The sequence below is a fragment of the Symsagittifera roscoffensis genome, unplaced genomic scaffold, assembly GCF_963678635.1.
Source record: "Symsagittifera roscoffensis unplaced genomic scaffold, txSymRosc1.1 SCAFFOLD_56, whole genome shotgun sequence".
NCBI classification, from domain to species: domain Eukaryota; kingdom Metazoa; phylum Xenacoelomorpha; order Acoela; family Convolutidae; genus Symsagittifera; species Symsagittifera roscoffensis.
This window is the reverse complement of record NW_026971278.1, coordinates 1,492-22,818: the sequence shown is the minus strand read 5'-3', so window position 1 is coordinate 22,818 and position 21,327 is coordinate 1,492. Positions and strand designations below refer to the sequence as shown.

At 34.0% G+C, this 21,327-nt stretch overlaps 1 protein-coding gene across 7 annotated transcripts in view; it reads left to right on the top strand.

The window, feature by feature from the left end:
* LOC134856290 (neuronal acetylcholine receptor subunit non-alpha-2-like) overlaps window positions 1-18,650 on the top strand; it is a 33,120-nt gene extending 14,470 nt beyond the window's left edge. For 4 of the 7 annotated variants that reach the window (XM_063872636.1, XM_063872637.1, XM_063872638.1 and 1 more), the window contains exons 2-8: window positions 7,504-8,490; window positions 11,064-11,264; window positions 11,724-11,838; window positions 14,518-14,621; window positions 16,050-16,244; window positions 16,918-17,090; window positions 18,121-18,650. In XM_063872636.1, coding sequence (XP_063728706.1) covers window positions 8,121-8,490; window positions 11,064-11,264; window positions 11,724-11,838; window positions 14,518-14,621; window positions 16,050-16,244; window positions 16,918-17,090; window positions 18,121-18,327 — 1,365 coding nt within the window. In that variant the 5' untranslated portion in view covers window positions 7,504-8,120 and the 3' untranslated portion in view covers window positions 18,328-18,650. Of the gene's footprint in view, window positions 1-4,413; window positions 4,511-4,864; window positions 5,175-5,737; window positions 6,164-7,503; window positions 8,491-11,063; window positions 11,265-11,723; window positions 11,839-14,517; window positions 14,622-16,049; window positions 16,245-16,917; window positions 17,091-18,120 lie in introns of those variants that run through there. The other 3 variants (XM_063872639.1, XM_063872635.1, XM_063872640.1) reach the window with 3 other exon arrangements.
* Window positions 18,651-21,327: the final 2,677 nt, after the last annotated feature.

Below are 21,327 nucleotides of genomic sequence, written 5' to 3'. Positions count from 1 at the left end.
AATCTAGTGAACAATTAGAAACACGTTTTTGGAGCTTCTATGATTTTAATTTTTCAGTTTGTCCACGAAAACATTTATTCTCTATTTGAGAAAGTTATAAAACAAATGTGACACCATTTTTTCAGATGAAATTAATCTATCATTATACACAGGGGCGGATCTAGGATTTTCTCGAAGGGGCGGATTATCAAAAATTTTTGAAATATTCTGTACACTTTTTTCTCTAAGGTCGACTAATTTGATTTCCGAGCTCTCTCAAAGCACTGAAAAATTTTGGCGAGGCAGGCTAAATGTTGAAACTACAGGCCAAACAAGTCGTTTTTAGGCATTCCCCCTCAAAATTATTACTTTTAACACCATAGGCGCCCAGGAAAAGTTTTAGGGTCCGTGATCCAAAAACGGATATCTCGAAATAGTACAAAGGGGAACCTTTGCGTCGCCAGGGGGTCGAATGCCTTAGGGGAGTTTCTGCCCTTCCCACCCCTTAATCTGCCCCTGATTATACACTTGTGTTGGTGAATAAGATTTGGAAAAAATTTTAAAAAAACGTTGCTGCTGAAACTTTTTTTTGTATCTAAAAACTAAGTATTGAGTTGAATTGCGTTTATATGAACATTTCAAATTGAATTGAAGCAAATTAGTTGGTAGCATGCAGCTTAGTCTCTACAAAATGCTAATTTATTTTTTCGATTTGCAAAGTAAAAGAAAGAAATATGAGCTCGCGATTTTTTTTGTTCTAAGCAGTACCCAAAAGCATATCAGCTGAGTGTGTGGATGATTACTGTTCGTGTTTCCACTATACTCGGTTTTCTTAATTCTAATAAGAAACAATTCACTACCAAACATTTTAAATCCACATCAATTGAACTCCATTTATCATCTAACAACAAAACTAAGGCTGCATGAACTCCTTATTCTAACTCCAATCACACCAAATTTAATCCTGCAATTAGCGCATCAAGTTGAAAAATTTGTATTTTTTTTTCAATTATGGACAAACATTTGGACAAAATTGTCTTTTTTTTCAATTAGCTATTTCCAGTTCACAGCTTCAAATAAAACTAAACCAAGTCTTTTAGCATCGGGTCACGAAAATTATTTCAAGTTCGATCATCTGTTATCACATAAATAACGAATTGCTCGTGACGCGTGGAGAGAACACTCATGTCATTTCAGCGGCAAAATCAGATGGTCGAAAAGTCATCAAGCATTCAAAAAAGCTCAACTAAAATTTTACACCGAGTGAGGTCTTACCAGTAGCAAATGATTTAACCACTGAGTTTTCCCTCCTATCTAAAAGTAAACTGATTTGAGATTTCTGAAAACTGTGTCCAGTATGACAGTGAATAAAATCATCATGAGAGAGCAATTTCGTGTGGTGATCCAACAAAACTGAGACACTTGGAAAAATATTCTCCCAGTTAGCCAACGAAACCTTTAAAAATACTCTTAAGTCTTCTATTTGCTATATTCTTTTCATCTAAAGATATAGCATTGCACCATTTTACTCATACCACTTCCTTCCAAACAATTGCAAAAAATTCTACTTTAGGTAATTGCAATCTTTGTTTGATTTCAGACAAAAATGCCAGCCTGCAAAAGTTCTGTTAGAGTTTAAGCAAGCTCCTATTGAGTCATTTCAATAAAAAAATTCCGCGGAGCGCAATTATCGGGTTGTTTCTTCTTTTATCACGTAGTAACAAGAGAAAAATCAATAAATTGTGTCGCAAATGAATTAAATTCGAAAAAAAATATTGGCGGGTCCTATGATTTGATTGCGCAAGAAATTCAGAATGTATGCGACACTCAAATACTTTCAAGGTAATGGACAGCTTGGAACGAAACGCCGTCTCACAAAAAACTTAACAACTGACGCATCGAGTGGCCATAAGTTAACAAAGAAGAAAAAGTAAAGCGTTTCAAATGAAAAAGTTAAAAATATTTTTTTTCTGTCGGCGAAGACGAATCAAATTTGAGATTTTTCAGAACCTTATCTAGTGGGTGGTAAGCCAGTGTAATTTTTGTTTTATTTTTGTTTGGTTTCTTTTCATTTTGAAATTCGAACTCAAATCTTACCTAAGCTTTGGTCAGATTTTTTTTGAAGAGACAATTCTTTGTAAACTCTCAAAAAATGAGTTAAACGCAAACTTTGATTCATATACTAGAAATTCAATCCCAGTACAATCGCCCCTTTTTGCTATGCTAGGTTGTGACTAGGGGCTTGAGACCTTTTATCTTTGCCGCGCCAACAAATCAAACTTCAAAAAAAGCTGAACTACGCAAGCTAATTATAGCTTGAAGCTCAATAATTATTCCAAAATTGATGATTTTTAGCTTTTCATCGTAAATGGAACCCTTTTTTAAGTTTTTTAGTATTTTTTGATTTTTGGCATTAATGTAACTTTTTTTCCTGTTAAAACCGTAATTGTCTGGAAAATCACGCCCTATTCAGTCAAAGAACTTTCAGTTCAGTGAATGTTTCGGACATTTCGTGAAAATTGCTTGTTTTTGGTTTGCATCAATTTAACATTCCGAATTATTGGCAAGGTCGCTTTTGTTCAAATTTTATGCAAATTGAGCAACGCGAAATTATCTGGCTTTATATTGTGAAACACTTTTTTGCTTTACTCTATGATTTTTGACGAAGTCCGTTATGAAGTAAATTTCCTTTTCATTTTTGATTAAAACGGAGTTAAGTTATAGAAAGGATTTTAAAATGTAGTAGTTTTAAATTGTTAAGGTAACAAAAAGTAGGTTTGAAACTTAATGACGTTAAATTGTTTAGTTTTAAAAAGGCGGGAACATTATACTCATCGTGCATAACGTTTCCTACGAGTCTTACAAAACAGCTCGCCCAAAAGTTCGTTGCTTCTTAAAGTGTACCGCAAACTATTTATACCTGGCAAATTATTCAGCCGCGCTACAAATTTGCTGGAAATTCGTTGAGGCAAACCAAGCAATCGTAATTATTTCATATACGTCTATAAGATTTATCAAATCATTATTGCTGCGACTTTCGAGGAAAAAGAGGAACCTATGCTCGGTGATTTTGTTTAATTCAGACCATTTTTACAAAAACCTGGTTTCTTGGGGGATCGGATCGATCACTTGATCTGTATGGTCCCAGCCAGGTGTACACACCACTATAGTACACACCGCTGCAGCCAAGATTCTGTCGTAACTGCTCGTTTTATAAGTTACTGGCGTGCACTGCAAAATCCTGCTGAGGATGGGAATGACAAAGATTAACAAGACTGCTCATATCAGGGCGAAGCCCTGAAAGTTCCAACTGCCTATTAAGGTTTATGGAGCAGTAATAACATTAAAAAATTAAAAATAACAAAACAAAATGAAAATTTTTTTTTCAAAAATTTGAATTTTTTTTTATAAAAACCATCCCCCCACACGCCATATAAAGTACAAAAGGATAGTTTTCGCTACTTGTAACAAATAAATTATGGCAAATAAGCTTCTTTTAACCAATTTGGAACGATTTCTAAGACGGATTAACTCTCCGCTTACGCGTTAATAGCGCGAAATATATCGCGCGTTAATTGTCCCAAATTGGCCAAAATGGCAATCTTTAAACCCCCATAACTTTACGAAAAATGATCACAGGTGAAATATCTTTTCAAATTTGAGCTCAGGACAACAATATCTTTCGAATGATATAAAAAATTCCTTCAAAAATGGCTAGTTAAAAAGTCGAAATTTGTCTGAAGAAAAAAAAACCCACCCCGAGCACAAATATTCCGTTACTTTCGTATCGAAAGTCGGAACAAAAACGGATTTTTTTTCTAGTTTAATCATAATTTGTATCCATTTTTTTAACTTAAAGAACAGATTCGGAGACGTTTGCGGCTTTTTCTTGTTATGATTTTTTGTTCACTTAAAAATACTTTCCATTTGTTTAAAGTTTTGCTAATTTTTTTTTCAAAAAGAAGCGCTTCGATTTGCGTTGAAATTCCAGGTCCGGCTCTGGTTAAAAAGATTTCAATTAAGAGAAACAGCAAGGTAGCGCAAATTTAAGTGGAGATTTTGACTTCAAAATTTTTTCAGAACGATTTTAAAACCTTGAAATGGGCTAATTGGTGCTATTAATTTGTCTGACATGTTTTTCTGAATTCCTTTGGAGGCTCAAAATGCATTTGTCCAGTGAAAAAGATTTAATAAAATAGAACAAAAAAAACTATTTTTGAGAATGGTATTCAGGGGTGTGCTGTACAGCTCATGACAAGCTCGAACTTGGCAATTTTTAATCATTCTTGCTTTATAATGCATAATTTGGTAAGTATGTTGGTAGTTCAATTTTTGCAGTTTAAACACAAACACAATTAATGTACGTTCAATTGATTTCAACTCGATTGTTTTTGATCACCAAACAACTTGCTTGCTGCAGATGGTGGCTCCAACTGATGTTATGGTTAAATGAGTTTTGTATTACCATACAAAACTGTGATAGTTGCTTATGTTTTCTCTCTAAAATCTCAAAACTTTATTTGCTTCGCCGGTTTGAAAAAATCATTTAAACTTGATTAGTGCTGCAAATCCAATTACGTTCAAGATTTTTTTCATTTTTGTTCTCTGTTAAACCAAAAAAATGAATATTCGAACTCAAAACCAAATTAGCATCCTCCCCCCCCCCCCCCCACCCACCAACGGCTTTTCAGCATGTAAATTTGGTTAAACGTTTCGAATCAACCATTTTTTTTTCAAATACAAATTCAGTCGAAAAATTTATTGCGCACAAAGACAATTACGGTACAATTCTGGTTCATTTTAGTAGCCGTAGGGAATCTCTGGCTGAATTGAAAAGGGGACTTCAAAAGCACCATTTAATTTTAAGAAGATAAATTAATCGATTGAAAAAAGTGCTCTCAGAGCGTTTTTATATTAGCAGTCTGTTGAACGCGCGCCTGCTTTTTCAAACAAAAGAATTATAAAATCAAGCAGAAAAACAAACGAAACAACCGCTGAACGCGAATTTATTCAACCAAACGTGGTATTAAATAAAATTGTCTACTTTCGTTGTCATTTATGTGAAAATAAAAAAAAAACAAATAGCTTATATAAAAACAAATAGTTTGTATGAATCAGTAGTTAAAACCGTTTTCGACTGTCGAATTTTTTGCACTCTTTTTGCATTACATTCAAGTTTATAAACACTTATACAGGTAAGAAATAAAAAAATTATGAGCTTTTGATCTTGTTAACTATTCCCCCACCCCTATGTATCTTGTAAAGAACCGAATTTAGAATCGAAGATAGGCTTTTGAGTAGACAAAAAATATTTTTTTTTATTTCGTTTGCATTATTTGACGTTATGTTTTTTGTTTTCGCTATTATTTATTTACAAAGGTTGGTTGTTTTGGATCTCTTTAACCATCCCCCCTTTTGTATCTAGTAACGAATTGCCACTCCTATAATGAAATAATTCAACCGTTAAGCATAAGCGAATTTCATACCCAGTAACGAATATCCCCCTTTTGCAAAAGGGGGGAAATAGTTAAAAGAAATCCGTTAACTTTAGATGATAATTTTTCAAAAGTGAATAGATTAAAATTGTTCTTTGCTTTTTCTATTGGTACTTTGTTCTAGGCTCATTTTTGAATAATCAAGCTTATCTTTTTTCTGTAACTTAAAATGCTTTTTGGTGGTGAAATTTATCAGTTCGCGTAATTTATTTTTCAACTTATCTTTTTTCTCGGACATAAATTGCACAATCTTGAATAATTCAATTGAACTAGTAACCTTTTATTGCGCATGAACGCTTTTGGTTTTAAAAAATGATGGTTCTTCACACTTTTCTGGAAGTTTTTACTAAAAAAAGGGGGCTGTTCCCTTAGCCGATGGATTATGAACGGAAAATTAATCATTGTTCTCATAAACCGAAAACTCCAATAGATCAAAAGCCCTAAAGATGTCCAAAATTTGAACTGAATCGTTTGTTATCCTTTCCTTTCTGTTATTACATAACTTTGTTATAAATGACTTAAAAATTTTTCGGGCAATCGGTTCTTCTGCTGTGTGGGCTCCTTCTGGTTATAAAACGGCACTAAAGATTGACATTCACTGACCATAAATACCACTTCCAATCGTAGCTCCATTTTATCACTTAAATTTCCGATTTCGTCTAATGCCTTTTTCACTTGGAAATTCCACGGTTTGTTTTTACGTCAACAAACGTCAAGTCGTCAGCAATTCGCACACAGAACTCAAAATTTTGGATCTCTTTAACTATATCCCCCTTTTGCAAAAGGGGGAGATTCGTTACTAGGTACTAAATTCTCATATGCTTGCCCGTTGAATTATTTCTAGGTACCCGAGGGGTATATAGTTAATGAGATCCAAACTTTTCAAACATCCTCAATTTTCGGCACTGTTGAACACATTTTCAGTTTCGGCACTGTTGTACTTAGGCACTTTTGAACGCTTCCGGTTTTATCAGGGAATATCTTGTGCTCGAATAAGTGAAAACCCGAAAAATATATCATCCAAACTGGCTGACTGGTTTCGGCTATTCGGTCCGTTCGGCTATAATTATAGCCTCCTATTTTACGAGTAAGTCGCACAATTTTTATTTCTCATCTGCAGGGTAAAATAAAAAAAATATTCAAAAAAGGAAATACACGGGTTCTGCTTTCATCCTTTTTTAATTCCTTTTTTGTTCAGTTGGGCAAAGAAGAGGAAACGTTACGCGTCTGATGGTAAAATACTGAAATACGGTGAATGTTCATTTGCACTAGATGTTCATTCACGCGTTCCACAGTGAACATTTTTTGGTGCAAGGTAAATAAGACGACAAGATATTAAAACGACATGACAATAAGACGACAAATTTGATTTAAGACATAAAAAGATCTGTTTGAATTTAAGGAATTATTTATTTCAGAAACTGTGTGTAATGCTTTTGTGTGTAACGTCGTCTTAAAATCTCATCGTAAGTGGTTGTCGTCTTAACAGCTGTCGTCTTATTTGCCGGACAACCACTTTTTTTATCTAACCGTAAAGACATACTATTTCCCAGCGAAATGCTAATAAACGGCTCCATGGAGGGAAAAAATTTTTGCGTATTTTATGAAACGTAACAATTTTAGATGGCGGGAAAGAATTTTTGGCGAATAGGAAAGCAAACACAACATTAAAGCTCATTTTACAATAACGTCTCAAAAATATAACTCAAGTTTATTGTCATTCAAAGTTGTTTGAACTTTTTATTGAAGCTAGATCGTTTTTTTAAATTTTGCTGAAATATTTCCAATTTTTGGCTATATGTTCGATCCTGTTCTGGGAGTTTTTAACTGCTTCGAGAAAAAAAACGTTCATATTTATATAAATTACAAACTAAACCTTCGGTTTTTTTTTAAATTTGTGTCATCTATATTTCATCTGGCATATTCATTCCAGTTAATTTGCGATTGTGGACTCAGTTTCGATTATCTTGGCTTTAGCTGAGTTATTTAAATAAACGATTAGCTTTAATCCTTGTTTGTCTAATTACAGGTGTAACAGAGTGTACGAAGTCAAACTGAGCAAATCTGAAACAACAGGAATTACGCTCGCGTTGACAGACATTTTGCGTTTCAATAAGCATACTTTGACTGGGCTCAAAAATTTTTTAAATTTTTGGATAGTTTGACTTAATCAAAAATTATCGTAACCATCAACTGGAAAAATTTCAACAAATTTCGGGACTGCAACTCTTCAGATCAGATCTCAACATCGTCAGAAACTTTGATCGAAACCTCAGCTCTCGAAATCCGTTTTTATCTTGTCGATTTTATAATCAATCATTTATACTCATTCGTTAGCAAAACAAAACTCAAAAGAATTTCGAGAGTATAATATCACAGATTATATCTTTGTTTATCTCCAAAAATACGATATATTTACCCTTTCGTTTTCTGCACCAGATTGACTTACAAAAAGTATTTTAATTTCCTCTACAATAGCACAACATATAATCTCAAACAATCAACAACTATTTCGAAGGTCTACAATCTACATTTTAATTATCAACCGGCAGGTCCACAATTTAGGTTGTTTGATATTGAATTCAAAAACTACAGATTTGTATTTGTACACATTTTTCTTCACAAAGTCGATATTCGAGATAAATTATGGCGAGAATAAATTGCCTACTTTTGTTCACACTCTTCGCCATTTCATTCGCACTTATCGCCGCCCAAGTCACTTCAACTGAAGAGGATGACCTTGAAAATGGAGTCGACGTTCAGGAAAAACTGCTGAACAAACTGCGCAAAAAAGTCCCTAGAAGCTTGCCCCCTTTGGACCTTAAATACAGACAAGTCGCCGTTAAAATTGACATCTACCAAATTGTAGACGTGAATGAAAAAGATGGTTTGATGACGGTGAAATTATTCGTGTATTATTGGTACAATTCTCCGTCTGCAAAATGGGATCCCGCTGAGTATAATGGGACCCGGATGTTGGCGGTGCCCAAAGACACTTTCTGGACCCCAGATTTGAGTGAGTACACCCGGGTTGAAAAATGCTAATTATCTCACTAATTTCATATATGGAAACAAAAATAATCGGTTATTGTGCAAGTAGCACAGAATGTTCCGACCAGAGTCTTTAAAAAACTACAAAAAATTTAAAGTTTTAAAATTTATTTTTTCATTGTTTTTGGAAAAAATTTTTGAGTTGTTTTTTAGAAGTTGTTGGTTCTCAAAATGGCGCTAAAAACCTCCAAAAACTAATATTACCTGCTTAAAACTGTGTTTTCAGGGCTTAAAGTAAGATAACTAGGCTGCTGTAAGCCTGCCCGCTCGCGCTTTATTCGTTCAAAATTGAAATAAAAACCAAAATTTTTATATCAGTTTTTCTCAACACTGAGATTTTTTTGAAAATTTTTTAGTGTCGTTCAAATCCCGACTAAAAGGCTTTCAGCTTAGGATATCGCTCAACCCATTCGGATGTTTATTTGTGATACCTCATTTTGCGTGGAAAACAAAAAAGAAAAAAAACTAATACAATAATTCTCCACATTTTTCAAAAGGGTGGAACAAAAAGGCTAATAATTCAATTCTCTGGGCCAGAGATTTATTGGAGAAAACCCAGAAGTTGAGTAGTAATATTTGCACACCTAAGCAGCATTTTTAGATTCGACTGAATTGATGTAAACAGTTCAGTTCACTTTACATAATAACAAGAAAAAGATCTCTTTTTTTGCTCATGTTACAAACTTCTACTTGAATATTTCGTTCTGACAGAAAATGACCTTTTCTGTCCGAACTAAAACTAGTTCTGGCTTCCTTGAAGAAACGCTTACTATCATGTTTGTTTCCGTTATGTGAAATCATTGTACGACGTGCTAAAAAAATTGAGGAAGCTTCTTCCCTTCTCTTGGAATTGACCGCCTTACCACCCAAAGGGTCCTTCTTTGGTACTAATTTGGTACTATAACCGGCCATAAGTCAACAAATAGGTAAACAATTTTTTGACAAATTTTCAAAAAACCGCGCTCGAGAAAATCATAATTACAATTTCTAAATCTTTTTTTGAAAAATTGTTTGCTAATCATAACGAAAGTTACTCGATTGCTTTTCGTGCCAACCAATTTTTCTCGATAATGTGACAAATTTTTGAATTTTTTGTCTCATGATTTTTTTTGTTTTAATCACGGCTAAAAGGGAATTTAGTATGATATATAACAAAATATCTCGACTTATTATTTTTGACACCTAGTTTTGCGTGGAATAAAAAAAAAACTAAAACACACCAAAGTACAAAGATACTCCAAATTTTCAGTGTTCAGATAACAAAATTGGTGTCAAAAAATTTTAAGCACCTCAGTTTTGCTTTGATGAGAGCACAAACTTTTCTTGTGCAAAAAACAATTTAATTGTTTTTTTTTCTGTTAAACGCCTGTTGTTAATGCTAGATATACTCATTCGTCAATTAGAAATTGGAAAAAAACCCAATGTCAGCCCAAACGAAAGAATCTGAGGACCGATTTACCAAACCCCCCCCCCCCCCCCCCCTCCCCCAAAAAAACGTAATCCGATCCGAATTCTAATTAATTTTGAAAAAGAAATTACTATTTTAATTTTTGAAACTGATGTCTTTTCTTATATTCAAGTGAATGCTCATCAAAACTTCAAAAAAATTTTTCGTCGGTTTTATGATAATCGTATATTGGCCTCTCTCGCATAATTCACTGAATATTTCAAGCTACGATAGTGCTGAAAATCGAAAAATATGCTGAAGTGCCAAAAACTATTTTTGGTTGTGCTTTTATTCATTTCGATTTCACTGAAAAAAACTAAAGGTAAAAGTATAAAAAAGTCGGAACAAAAAGAAATTACCCAAAATAGGCTAAAACAAACTAATTTTCGTGAGGTGTGTGTCGTCGTGAAAATTTGCGAGAAAGCAAATTTTTTTTATTGGTAATTGACAAACCTTCCACTCAATTTTGTCCAAAACAATGATGCTAGCAAAAGTTCAAAAAGAGGTCACGAATATGATCAATTTGTAAAAGAGGGTGGCGTCCCTAATGGAGGCGTAGCGATTAGCACGTGTGCCCTTTAAAATGCGATAACTTTTTTTAATTGGGTGTGCTTTCAGGCAAAAAAAAAATTAGCCTAACCTTTTAAATTATTTCGAAAACCACTTGATTCGTAATGGAAATACGAACTTATTTTTCGCCTAATTGAAAATGGTGCTAAGTGCACGCTGACAAAAATGGCAACTTGAGTAGACAAAATTATAAATTGCAAGTCTTTAAACTTAATTTGTTTACATGGGCATGCTAATCGAAACACATGCTAATAGGCTAGTCCCCGTCCCTAATGAGTCCCCGTCGGAATTGAGTATTCAAAAAACTCAATGAAATTGCGCAAAACTCAATGTTAACTTCGAAATCCCGGCCAATAGATTTAAACTGACCGACTTCAAAATAAGCATTGGTTGAAAATTTTCAATCATTCGGTCCCTTCATCATGAGAATAGGCCCCCGTAAAAGAGGATTTGAATGGTGTAATGTTTGCTTAAAAATATTTTGCAACATGTGTTTCAACCAGAATTGTTTTTTTTTTCAGCCATCCAGAGCGCAATGCGGATCAACTACGACGCCTACGACAAACAAACTGTCTGGTCATCTGGCTTTATAATCACAAGGTCAACTGTAGTTTCAGCCATAATGTCATGTGATTTCACGGTCACCTATTTCCCATATGACAAACAGGAATGCGCATTCGAGATATCCCCCATGATCACCCATGACGGCATATACACCGTCAGTAAGTACTATAAAGTTTTGTTGTTCTTGGGGGGAGAGGGGGGGAGGGTCTTTTGGGGATTTAAAATTTATAATTATTTGCTTTTTTGGGGATATTTTTTTTGGGTAAAATGAAGAAAAAAAAAACATTGCTCATTTCGAAATTTATTTCAAAATATATTTCAAAATACTTTGAAGCAAGAATTGATATCACAGGAAAAAAAAACTATCATTGACTTATATAGGACATTTCTTTGGTACGAGGTTTTTATCATTTGTTTTTAAACGGAATGAAATGTTTATTTTTTTTTCGGCGATGACGAGCACCATATAAAAATTGCAAACTTGAGAACCAAGATTTTGAAATATCAAGCGTAAGAGTAAACTGCATTCTTATACATGAACATGCTAATCGGCACACATGCCAATAAGCTCGTCCTCACATAATCATCTGGTTCAGCAGAGTCGTTCCTTATTTCAGCCGTCCCCCAGGCAGGTGTGTTGCCTCTGGCATACTACCAGGACAACGACCAGTGGGAGCTCCTTACCCCAGTGCCCATTGAAACTGTAACCGGTCCATACCTCCACAGCAGCAAGTCAGTATAGCAAATCAACAAATATGGTTGAAATTAGATCTAAGGGATATCCGGCAAATAAGACGACAAATGAGAGTCAAAACATGTTATGGAACTGTTCACATGGTCCAAACAAACGGCTGTGACAGATTTCGTCCCATTTTGATTTTCAACAGATTTTGTCCCATTTCAAAGCGTACACAGATTTCGTCCCACAAATTTGGATAAGGGATAATAGAAGTTGGATATGGGACGAAATCTGTTAATTAAAAAAATAAGACGAAGTCTGTACCAATCCTATAAACACCTCGTAGTCAGTTTCAAACATTATTTGTAGTTTGAATAATCATTTTTCACTAACTGAACCTTCAATGTCACTTTTTCGGTCAAATTGATGAATTGGTTTTCGCTGAGGATAGGGTTCGCTGTATGACTTGATGTCATGAATAATTACTTTATCAATTTGTATTTTGAAGTTTTTTCAGAAAAAAATGAATGCAAAATACACATACTAAATATTCTCTACAGGCCTTGAGGAAAATGATTTGCTTCATTAAAAAAATGACTCCTCGGGGCCTTTAAAATTACCTCGGGGCATTCAAATGATATCATTCAAAAGCGTCTACAGAAAATATTACGACAGGTGCGACCTAATAAGTGCACTTATGGTAATTTAAACCAGTTTTCAAAGTTTTACATTTTTCCAACTTTCTACATTTTTTCTCATTTATGCTTTTAGTATAATACATCGTGATGATGTAGAATAACAAAAGTTTTATTTTCATATCAGCCAAAATTTGTAAATAGTTTCTCTAAGCTGCTTCTTCTCTACGGCGGGAGTCCAGAGATCACTAAATTTTAGGAGGATCTGTCCTCTTGAAACTTAAGTTTGCGGCAAGCATCTCTCGTTAAATGACTGTAACTTAATGCATCACTTGATGAGTTTTTTTTTCCAGCAGAACACGTTGAAAAATTGATTTTTAATCTAGAGTTATTTTAGCAAGGGGATTTGCTTGTGCGGTAAATTTTTTGAAATTTAATTGCTAAAAAATCATAGCTAAATCATCGATAGTTAAGTGTTGTTTCAGCTCTGAAATTTACTATTTGGGTAAAGAGTTTAAAATTTATCGCTGAAGTTTTTCGAATTCTCCAGCTATGAACCAGGATTAATTCTGCATTGAATTTTGTTATTCTTGGTCAATTAGCGCTATTTGCTCTTAGCGTTAGGGTTAGACCATTGAAGACGGTCGTCGTTTTTTTTTTCAATTTTCCATCGCTAATTTTCAATGCAAACTCGATTAAAATTAAATGGTATGAAAAAGGCCATATTAATTCAATGGGCTCTTACCAATACTGAGTCCTCACTTAAATATAGACACATCAGCCCTCAAAACACAACACCTTTAATTGCAACCTTTTGTTAGTCTTTGGGAGGGGTTTATGATGGGAACAGACGTATATTGTTCCGACCGCCTCTTAGAAAGTGACTGGAAGCATCTATTCTCTAATGAGTGGTGGGGGGAGGGGGCTTGTTATTTTTCAGGTCGATTTTGAATAATTTAAAGAAAGTTTGCAGTTGGTCAAAAGTGGTATTTAATTTAGGCTCTTTCAGTCGTGAATCGAATTCCAAAAACCTTTTTAAAGGTTTTCTTCGTGTCGGGAAACTTGTTTTAAGTTTTTTTTTTCAGATGAAGTTGGACCAGAGGCTGACATCCTAATGTAGTTCTGCTACAATATACCTACTTTTTTTTTAAGATTTTTTAGCTCTCATTTTTGAGATATTTCCATCATATTTGGTCGCCATTTACTAAAACAATAACAAAGTTTTTAATGAAAACTTTAGTCGATTATTCTAAGTGTAAAAGAACGAATTTATTCCTATTTATGTAGGTCTTGATGATTACTTTTTATTCAAGAAAATTTTAAAATGCTCCAATAACTGCAGAAGGGGATCATAAATATCAGTGCATATATGAATGCACTGGTGTACATGCACTTTTTAAATTGAAGTCAAGTTCAAAAATTACGAATGCTGATATCATTGCGCGAAAAAACGATATCGATTTCTAGTTTCGAAAATAGATTTTAATTTTTGGACTTCTCAAGGGAATAAAGAGCTTACATTTTGATCCAGGTTTCCTAAATTGGGTTATATTCAGGGGCGGATTTATGGAGAGGCGGGGGGGGGGGGGGGTTGCGGACGCTCTCTCCCTTACGGATTCGACTACCTGCCGACCCAAAGGGTCCCCCTTTGTACTATTTTGAGATATTCATTTTTGGCGATGGACCCTAAAATTTTTCTAAAGGCGCCTTGGGTGCCAATTTATACTAATTTTGAGGGGGGGGGGGGGGGGGAGCGCGCGCCAAAATTTTCCAAAAAGTGCCTAAAAACGCCTTTTTCGGCGGGTTTCTTAAAAGTTTTGTAGTGATTTGGTCGACCTAAAATAAAATCCGCCCCCCCCCCCCTCGAGAAAATCCTAGATCCGCCCCTGGTTAATTTAAAGAAAAAAGAGTGCCGTGATATTTTTCGAAATGCTCTAAAATTTTCGATCAACTTCTTTTCGGTTTTCTTGTTCTTTCAAACTTTTTCGACCTTCTATTGCTACTATCTTCTGATGTTTTAAAATACTTGCTTATTGAACTTAACGTATAGAGCCTTGTCATTGGAGCATCTGTTTATTGTTGTTTTTATTTGTTTAGATTCAACTACACCTTCATCCGTGTGACTGTGGACCTGGCGAGGAGACCCCTCTACTACCTTGTCATCATTGTGTTCCCCATCGTCACACTCTACCTCTTCTCAGGTAGATAAAATCGGATTTTCATCCCCCTCCCCCATCTCAAGTAAACATCAATTTTGTTGATTAATCAACAATTTTAACAGTTTAAGCAAGAAGACTACATTGTTTGGAATATCTAAGTTAGTCGGCATACCAATTTTTGTAGCAATCGATTTTTGTGAACAAAAACTTAACCTATAAATATTGCAGGCGGGAAAGGAAAAAGAAACGTCACTTGAATATTGCCTAAAAAACTCAGTGAAACTTCTTCCATCGTATGGTTTTCCTAAGAGGTGATGGGGCGATAGAACATCATTTGAAAAATTTCAAGAGATTGTTTAAATTATTTACGAATTGGAGTATGTTTAATTATCCTCTTTTTTTTTAATTAAGCCACATTTATTTCTGTTAACTTGCTACAAAGTTTGACAACCAGATCTCAAATAAAGATGGGTCCCCAAAGAAACTTTTATGCGCCTTAAAAACTTCCAAATTAGCATCTGCGTTTTTGTTTGCATGCATTTCTCAAAAAAGGGACTGATCCTTCATCAGTTTTTTTTTCAGAGAGGGTTGCATGTCATTGTTTCTTTCCTACCTCTGTTTCTATCGAGAAACAAATATATTTTTTTATAATTTTAACTTTAGTTTTTTGTTCCGACCGTTGGAAATGAAGAGGAACTTTATATTCGCGTTTGTTTTAGTTTTTTGTTTTCACGTAAAATCAGGTGCGACAAATAATCATCGGAATGGTTCGAGTGATATATCTTATTAAAGCCCTTTAGTCGTGATTCGAGCGACATTAAAAAACTTTCAAAAATTTGTCCCAATGACGAGAAAAACCGGTTTGAAAGCCGGTCTTGTGGGCTGAGAAAACTTAAATTTTCTTAGCAAAAACTGGTTTTGGAAGCTTCTTTTAACGCTTCCTTAGCAATAAAAGTTTTCAAAAAAAATTGGAAAAATGTTGTGCTAAGTCAGTAAAAGTTTATATTTTTTTAAAATAATTTTTCATTCTTTGTTTGTTGTTAATTTTTTGAATACAATTGCTGTCGATTATGCTTAATTTGACCGACTTTTTACCTGTTTCTATAGTTTTTTTATCACTCCATGAACAAGAAAAGATAATAATTTGGTGAAAAAAAGAAAACTTTTTTTTGTACTCTTTTTATTAATGTGGTCGGAACATTTTGCGCTATTTGCACAGTAACCAGCTATCCTTTTTTCTTTCTTTGTGTTTCTTTTCAATTTTCATTTGATTTACTTTGTGTTTTTATGTGCTTTTTTGAGATTTAATCTTTATTGGTAATCATTTTGATAAATTTATTTATTTTTGAGAAGTGTATTTGATAATTTTACAATAAACAGACTCGTTAAAACCTACTGATACCTCATCTGCAATTCACAGTAAACACAATTATAACTTGATAACTTTTATCCTCTTCCTGTCCATTGCAGGTCTGACCTTCTTCGTGCCTGCTGGATCTGGAGAGAAGACTGGCTTCGCAGTGACCCTCCTTCTGGGTGAAGTGGTGGCATTTGGCACCCTCAGTGAGATATTCCCAGACAGCTCCACTGGATTCCCCCTCATGGTCTACTTCGTCAGCAGTGTCACACTGCACATGAGTTTCCTCTGTCTAGTCGCCATTATGGGTTGGTGTCATACTCGCTATTGCGCTTTTGTATTTTTGCAGTAATGGCTCAATAGGACGACATGACACTAAGGCGACAAATGATAATTGTTCACCATTATGGGTGTGTGCTATACTACTATTTTATGTTTTCATTTTTGTGGTGATGGGTAAATAAGACGACAAGATATTTAGACGACAAAAGACCGCCATTGGTTGTCGTTATGGGTGAGTGCGCTCTTTTCCACCTACCCCCACACATCTTTCATATATTCTTTTTTATAGTAGTTTTACGTGTTATTATGACTAAATGCGGTATGTTACGAAAAAAATGTAGAGGAAACGTGCACAATAGTTATTTTGTACACCATTCCAATTTTCATTGCACTGTGACAACGTTCAAGTAGTTTTTCAAAATTGAAAATGAAAAGTGTGAGTGTGGAAAAGTGATAGGCGGAGTGTTCTACTATTCCACATGTTCAATTTTGTTATAATAGAGGCCAGTTAATAAATATTTTTGGCTAATAAATATTTTTAACAAATAACAAAAAGATTCTCGAAATTCAGTGTTATAATTTTTCTTTTTCGAAAGTTGAAAAAAAATTAAGAAGAATCGGTCGCTTCTTTTTCAGTTTCCTTGGAACTTCATCGGAACTTTTCAAACACTCTCTTGACTATGTTTAAATGTGTTTTAGTCGTGTCCATTCACAACTGGACTGACAAATACATGAGTCCAACTCTCCTCAAGATAATCCAGTCGCCCCACCTCAAGTACCTCTTCCTCAACCCATACGAATCCCCCAACGGAGCCTCAGCTGAGGGAAACAACTCCCCCCCAGCTAGCGGAAAGGGGCAAAAGTTGTCCAAGGTACATTTGTAAACATTTGAATGTGAATTGAAGTTTGTCTGAAAAATATAATTCTAAGCCTTGAATTTGAACTGAAGTTTATCGGAAAGTTTTAATACTTTAGAATTTATATTAAAAGGCGGATACTATTAGTTAACAGTGTTGTTGCAATGAAAAAACCAGTGAAGGACCTGAGTTTTAGCCTTTACAAGGATTCATTCAGAAGTTAAGAAAACTTCACGATATTTTTCTGAAGTTAAGGTAAAAACGGCACAAATTTGTATGTCTTTTTAAATCTTTTTGGTTTGTATTGTAGACTTTTGAATTCTCAATTAAGGTCTTATTGAATTTTGAGTTTCGGTAATTTTGTTCCAACCATTGAAAATGTCTTGGGTATTTCAGTTTTTTCTTCCTTTGTTTTCCACGCAAAATCAGGTGGAATAGTTACTGATTTAGTCAATTACTCTTCGGAATAGGTCAAATGAGTTATCATATTGAAGCTTTTTCAGTCTTGACTCGAACGACATTGAAAAAATTTTCAAAAGTTGTCAGTGTCAAGAAAAACCGCTTCAAAATTTTTGAGTTTTAGTCGAATTTCGAGCAAATAAAACAAGTTTTTGCGCTACTCGATCGAAATTATAGACAAAATATTTTCATTGAAGCTGAGAAAGGTTTAGTGGTTTTGACCAGTTGCTGTGGTCCTTGGCAACTAAAAAATTTCAAAAAATCAAAAAAATATTATTTTTTTGTCGATTTTTTAAAGATAACTGTTGCCGATTATGTTTAATTCCTTAACTTTTTACACGTCTTCACATATTTCTCATCACAACACGCACGAAAAAATTTGAAAAAAAACGAATTTTTTTTGTAGTTTGTTATGAAAAGCAAACGGCTATCCTTGTTTCGTTCTACTTTTGGATCTTTTAAAACTAAGATACAGTCGGAACATTAGGAGCTATCAGCTCTCAGTAGAGCATGTAAATTTTAAATCAATTTTTCTACGAATTATTTGTTTGTCAATCAGATAAATTATTAGTTCTTTGTTTTTCAGGTGTCTGAATCCAGCGTGGACAACAACGGAAACGTCGACAACGAGGGACTTTCTCCCAGGTCGGGTGGGAGTAACGGGGAAGATGGGGGAGAAGATACTGGCGTGAAGTGGCAGGTTTTGGCAGCCGTTATCGACCGGTTTTTCCTGATTAGTCACGTGATTGTGATTCTGATGAACATCGTCTACTTCAGAACCATCATCTTGTAAATGAGCTGTTATGATTGGTTTCGATTTGAGAATGAAAACTAACTCCTAGCATTGCGCTGGATTTGTAAAAAAAAACATTGTCTAAATTGGTATGAAAAACTAAAAACAGAACCTCTTTTCATAACAAAAAAAAGTCAATTGAGCTGCTGAAATACTGATGTCGTCCCGTGGTGAATGAATTTGAGATTGAAAAAAAAAAGGTTCAATGTTGTTCAATAATGCCTTTTTGTTACTACTTTTGTCGTAATTTTATATAAAGCTACAAATGTTATTACCGATCTTTAGATTCCGACCTATCCGTTATAGACAATTCTTTATAAAAAAACCGGGAAAATTCACTATAAATGATTAATTGTCAAATTGCAGTGAAACGACAACAAAACTTTTCAAAAGATCAACAAATTTGAAAGTTGCGCCCAAATTAATTTATATATTTTTGTCTATAGCGGATAAAATAATGCCTTTTTAACTATTCTGAGTTGCCCAGGTTTTGCTTTTTATTTTGTGCCTGCTTTCTATGCTTTCAACAATATATAATCTATTGACTTGGCCTAACTTTTTGTGCAAATAAATTTTCGTTTTTGTTTAATTTTTTCAAGAAATTGCTTTCCGAGTAGAGAGTGACTTTGAATCTTTTGGGCTATATCCACGTTAACTTGAACAAAAATTTGCCCTGAATAATTTTTGTAGCCGTTCAGGTTTTTTCAATTCTAGATTTTACTAGAAATCTCAAATTGGAAGTTGAGGGGTTGGGATGGGTTGACTCGGAGAGAGTACAAGCATCATCTAACGACTGAAAAACCGTAGTCGGTAAAAAGATGTATAAAAACAGAAATTACAGAAATTAAAGAGATGACGACTGAAAAAAAAACAGTATAAAAAATTGCATTCATATGTTGGGTATCTTCAACTATTTCCCTCAGATGTTTCCTAGTAAAGAATAACAACCTTAGAAAGAACTCAACAAGGATAAACATATTTTGAACATCCATGTCATTAAATTTGGCTAACAAATATCATGTTGCTTTGTGCTTATTCGTCTCAACAAAATTTTTTTATAGAGTTCCTTACAATTTGACATGTTTATCTTAATACCGAGGCTCGCAAGCGTTCTCACATTTTCAATTTGACTCACATTGTCGATTCCAAAATTTACTAAACAAAACAAGACTGCTAGTATATCAGGGTGAAGCACAGATCGTGTAGACAGCACTTGAAGTACAATTAGAAATTGTTTGGTTGAAAAATTGATGAAAGAGTAAAAGAAAGGTCCCCCACAAACGCTAGGTGAAGTAAAAAAAAGAAAGGATTTTGCTATTCGTATCGTAGACTGACAAATGACATGCGGCGCGAGTTCAATTTTTGAACGATTTATTTTGCTGTTTACGCGTGTTACAAGAGCGCAATAAGTCCCGCGTTCCTTTATCACAATTTGCTGAATTAGCAACTTTCAAACCCCAATAATGTTACGAAAAAAGATCATACATAACTGTTTAAAGAATTTCAACGAAAAATTTTAACAAACTCGTCAAGGCCTGCTAGTGAAAGCTCTTCTGCAGTTCCCAAAAGCAAAAATTATTGTGAGCACAGATTTGAGAACCGGAAAACACAATTTTTTAGATGGTATATACAAAAATTATTTTTGCCAAAAAGTTTAGTTAAAGAAACGAAAAAAAAAAGACTGAATAAAAAATCCACCAAAAAATATATATTTAATTCTATTCGAAAAGTCGGAACGTAAAAGTTTTGAAAACAACGTTAGCGGACAAAGGGATTAACGCCCGAGCATTAAACGTTGCAATTTTAGCTGAGTAACCCTAAAATCAAATAACAATAATTTCATGAAAAAAATTTGGAGAGGAAATCCTTTACATCTTGATCATAGAGCATCAAAAGCTTTGAGACTTTTAAACTGATTTACTGTTTCGTATCTTTAGCAGACGAGGTACTGAATGAAAAGTACAAAATTCACATTTATGCTAAACTTCGAGCTTGTTTTCTAAAGGTGTCATTCTCCAGGAATCAAAAAAGTTTTGTTTTCAAAACGGAATTTGTCTGAAAAAAAACTAACTGAGCTCAAATTACGTCAATTTTTTCGGAAATGGAAACAAAAACACCACAGCTCTAGGACAAATAACTATTGCTCGTATATCTGGGCAAAAACCGTGAGATTTCTGACTGTTCTGCAATTGCCTTCAAAATTTTTGCTTAGAAAGTTTTTGTGTAAAGTATAAAAAATTAAATTGTTGATGACGAACATTGAATCTTGAAATTGTGAATCATATAAAGGAATAACATGACGGACTAGCTTGTTTGTTTAAACTTTAAAACAAACAGTTACGTTGACTCAAAGCGCATCCAATATAGTCCCAAGACAACCTGATGGGCAATATGTAAGTTCCAGGTTCAAAACCCATTCTACAACTGTCTTTATAAACTCCGCCAAGTTTTCTGCCAAGTTTTAGTTTTTTAAGAGTTGAAGGCCAAACTTTTCACTAGAAATCAAATCAATTTCAGCTGTTTTATTTAAACATGAAAAAAGTTGTGAATTATTCAGTGGAAAAACAACTTTTTTTGATACACTACATTTGTTTACAAACTATAGTATGCCATGAGAGTCCAAGTTTTTTGTTGAGTATTTTTCACCAAATATTTATAAATTGTGCCATCGCTCAAAGTCTTGACTTTGGTTTAAATAGAATTTCCGAACTACCTCAAATTCTATAGAGACCCTAAATTGCTTAAAATTTTTGTGCTTCAAGAAATTTTTTGAAAAGTAATTTGATTTTAAAATGCTTTTTTGCCATGCAAACCATCTTGAAAAAAAAATATTTTGGAATTGATGGCATATTTTGAAAAATTCAAGAGTTTGTTGTAAAAAAAAAAGAAAAGAGTCTACTTTTGGTTGACTACGAGAGTAAAAATATGTCAATTAGAATTCATTTGGTGATATATAAAGTGAGCTTTTTTTGAAGATTTTTGATTTCGAATATTTGCCAA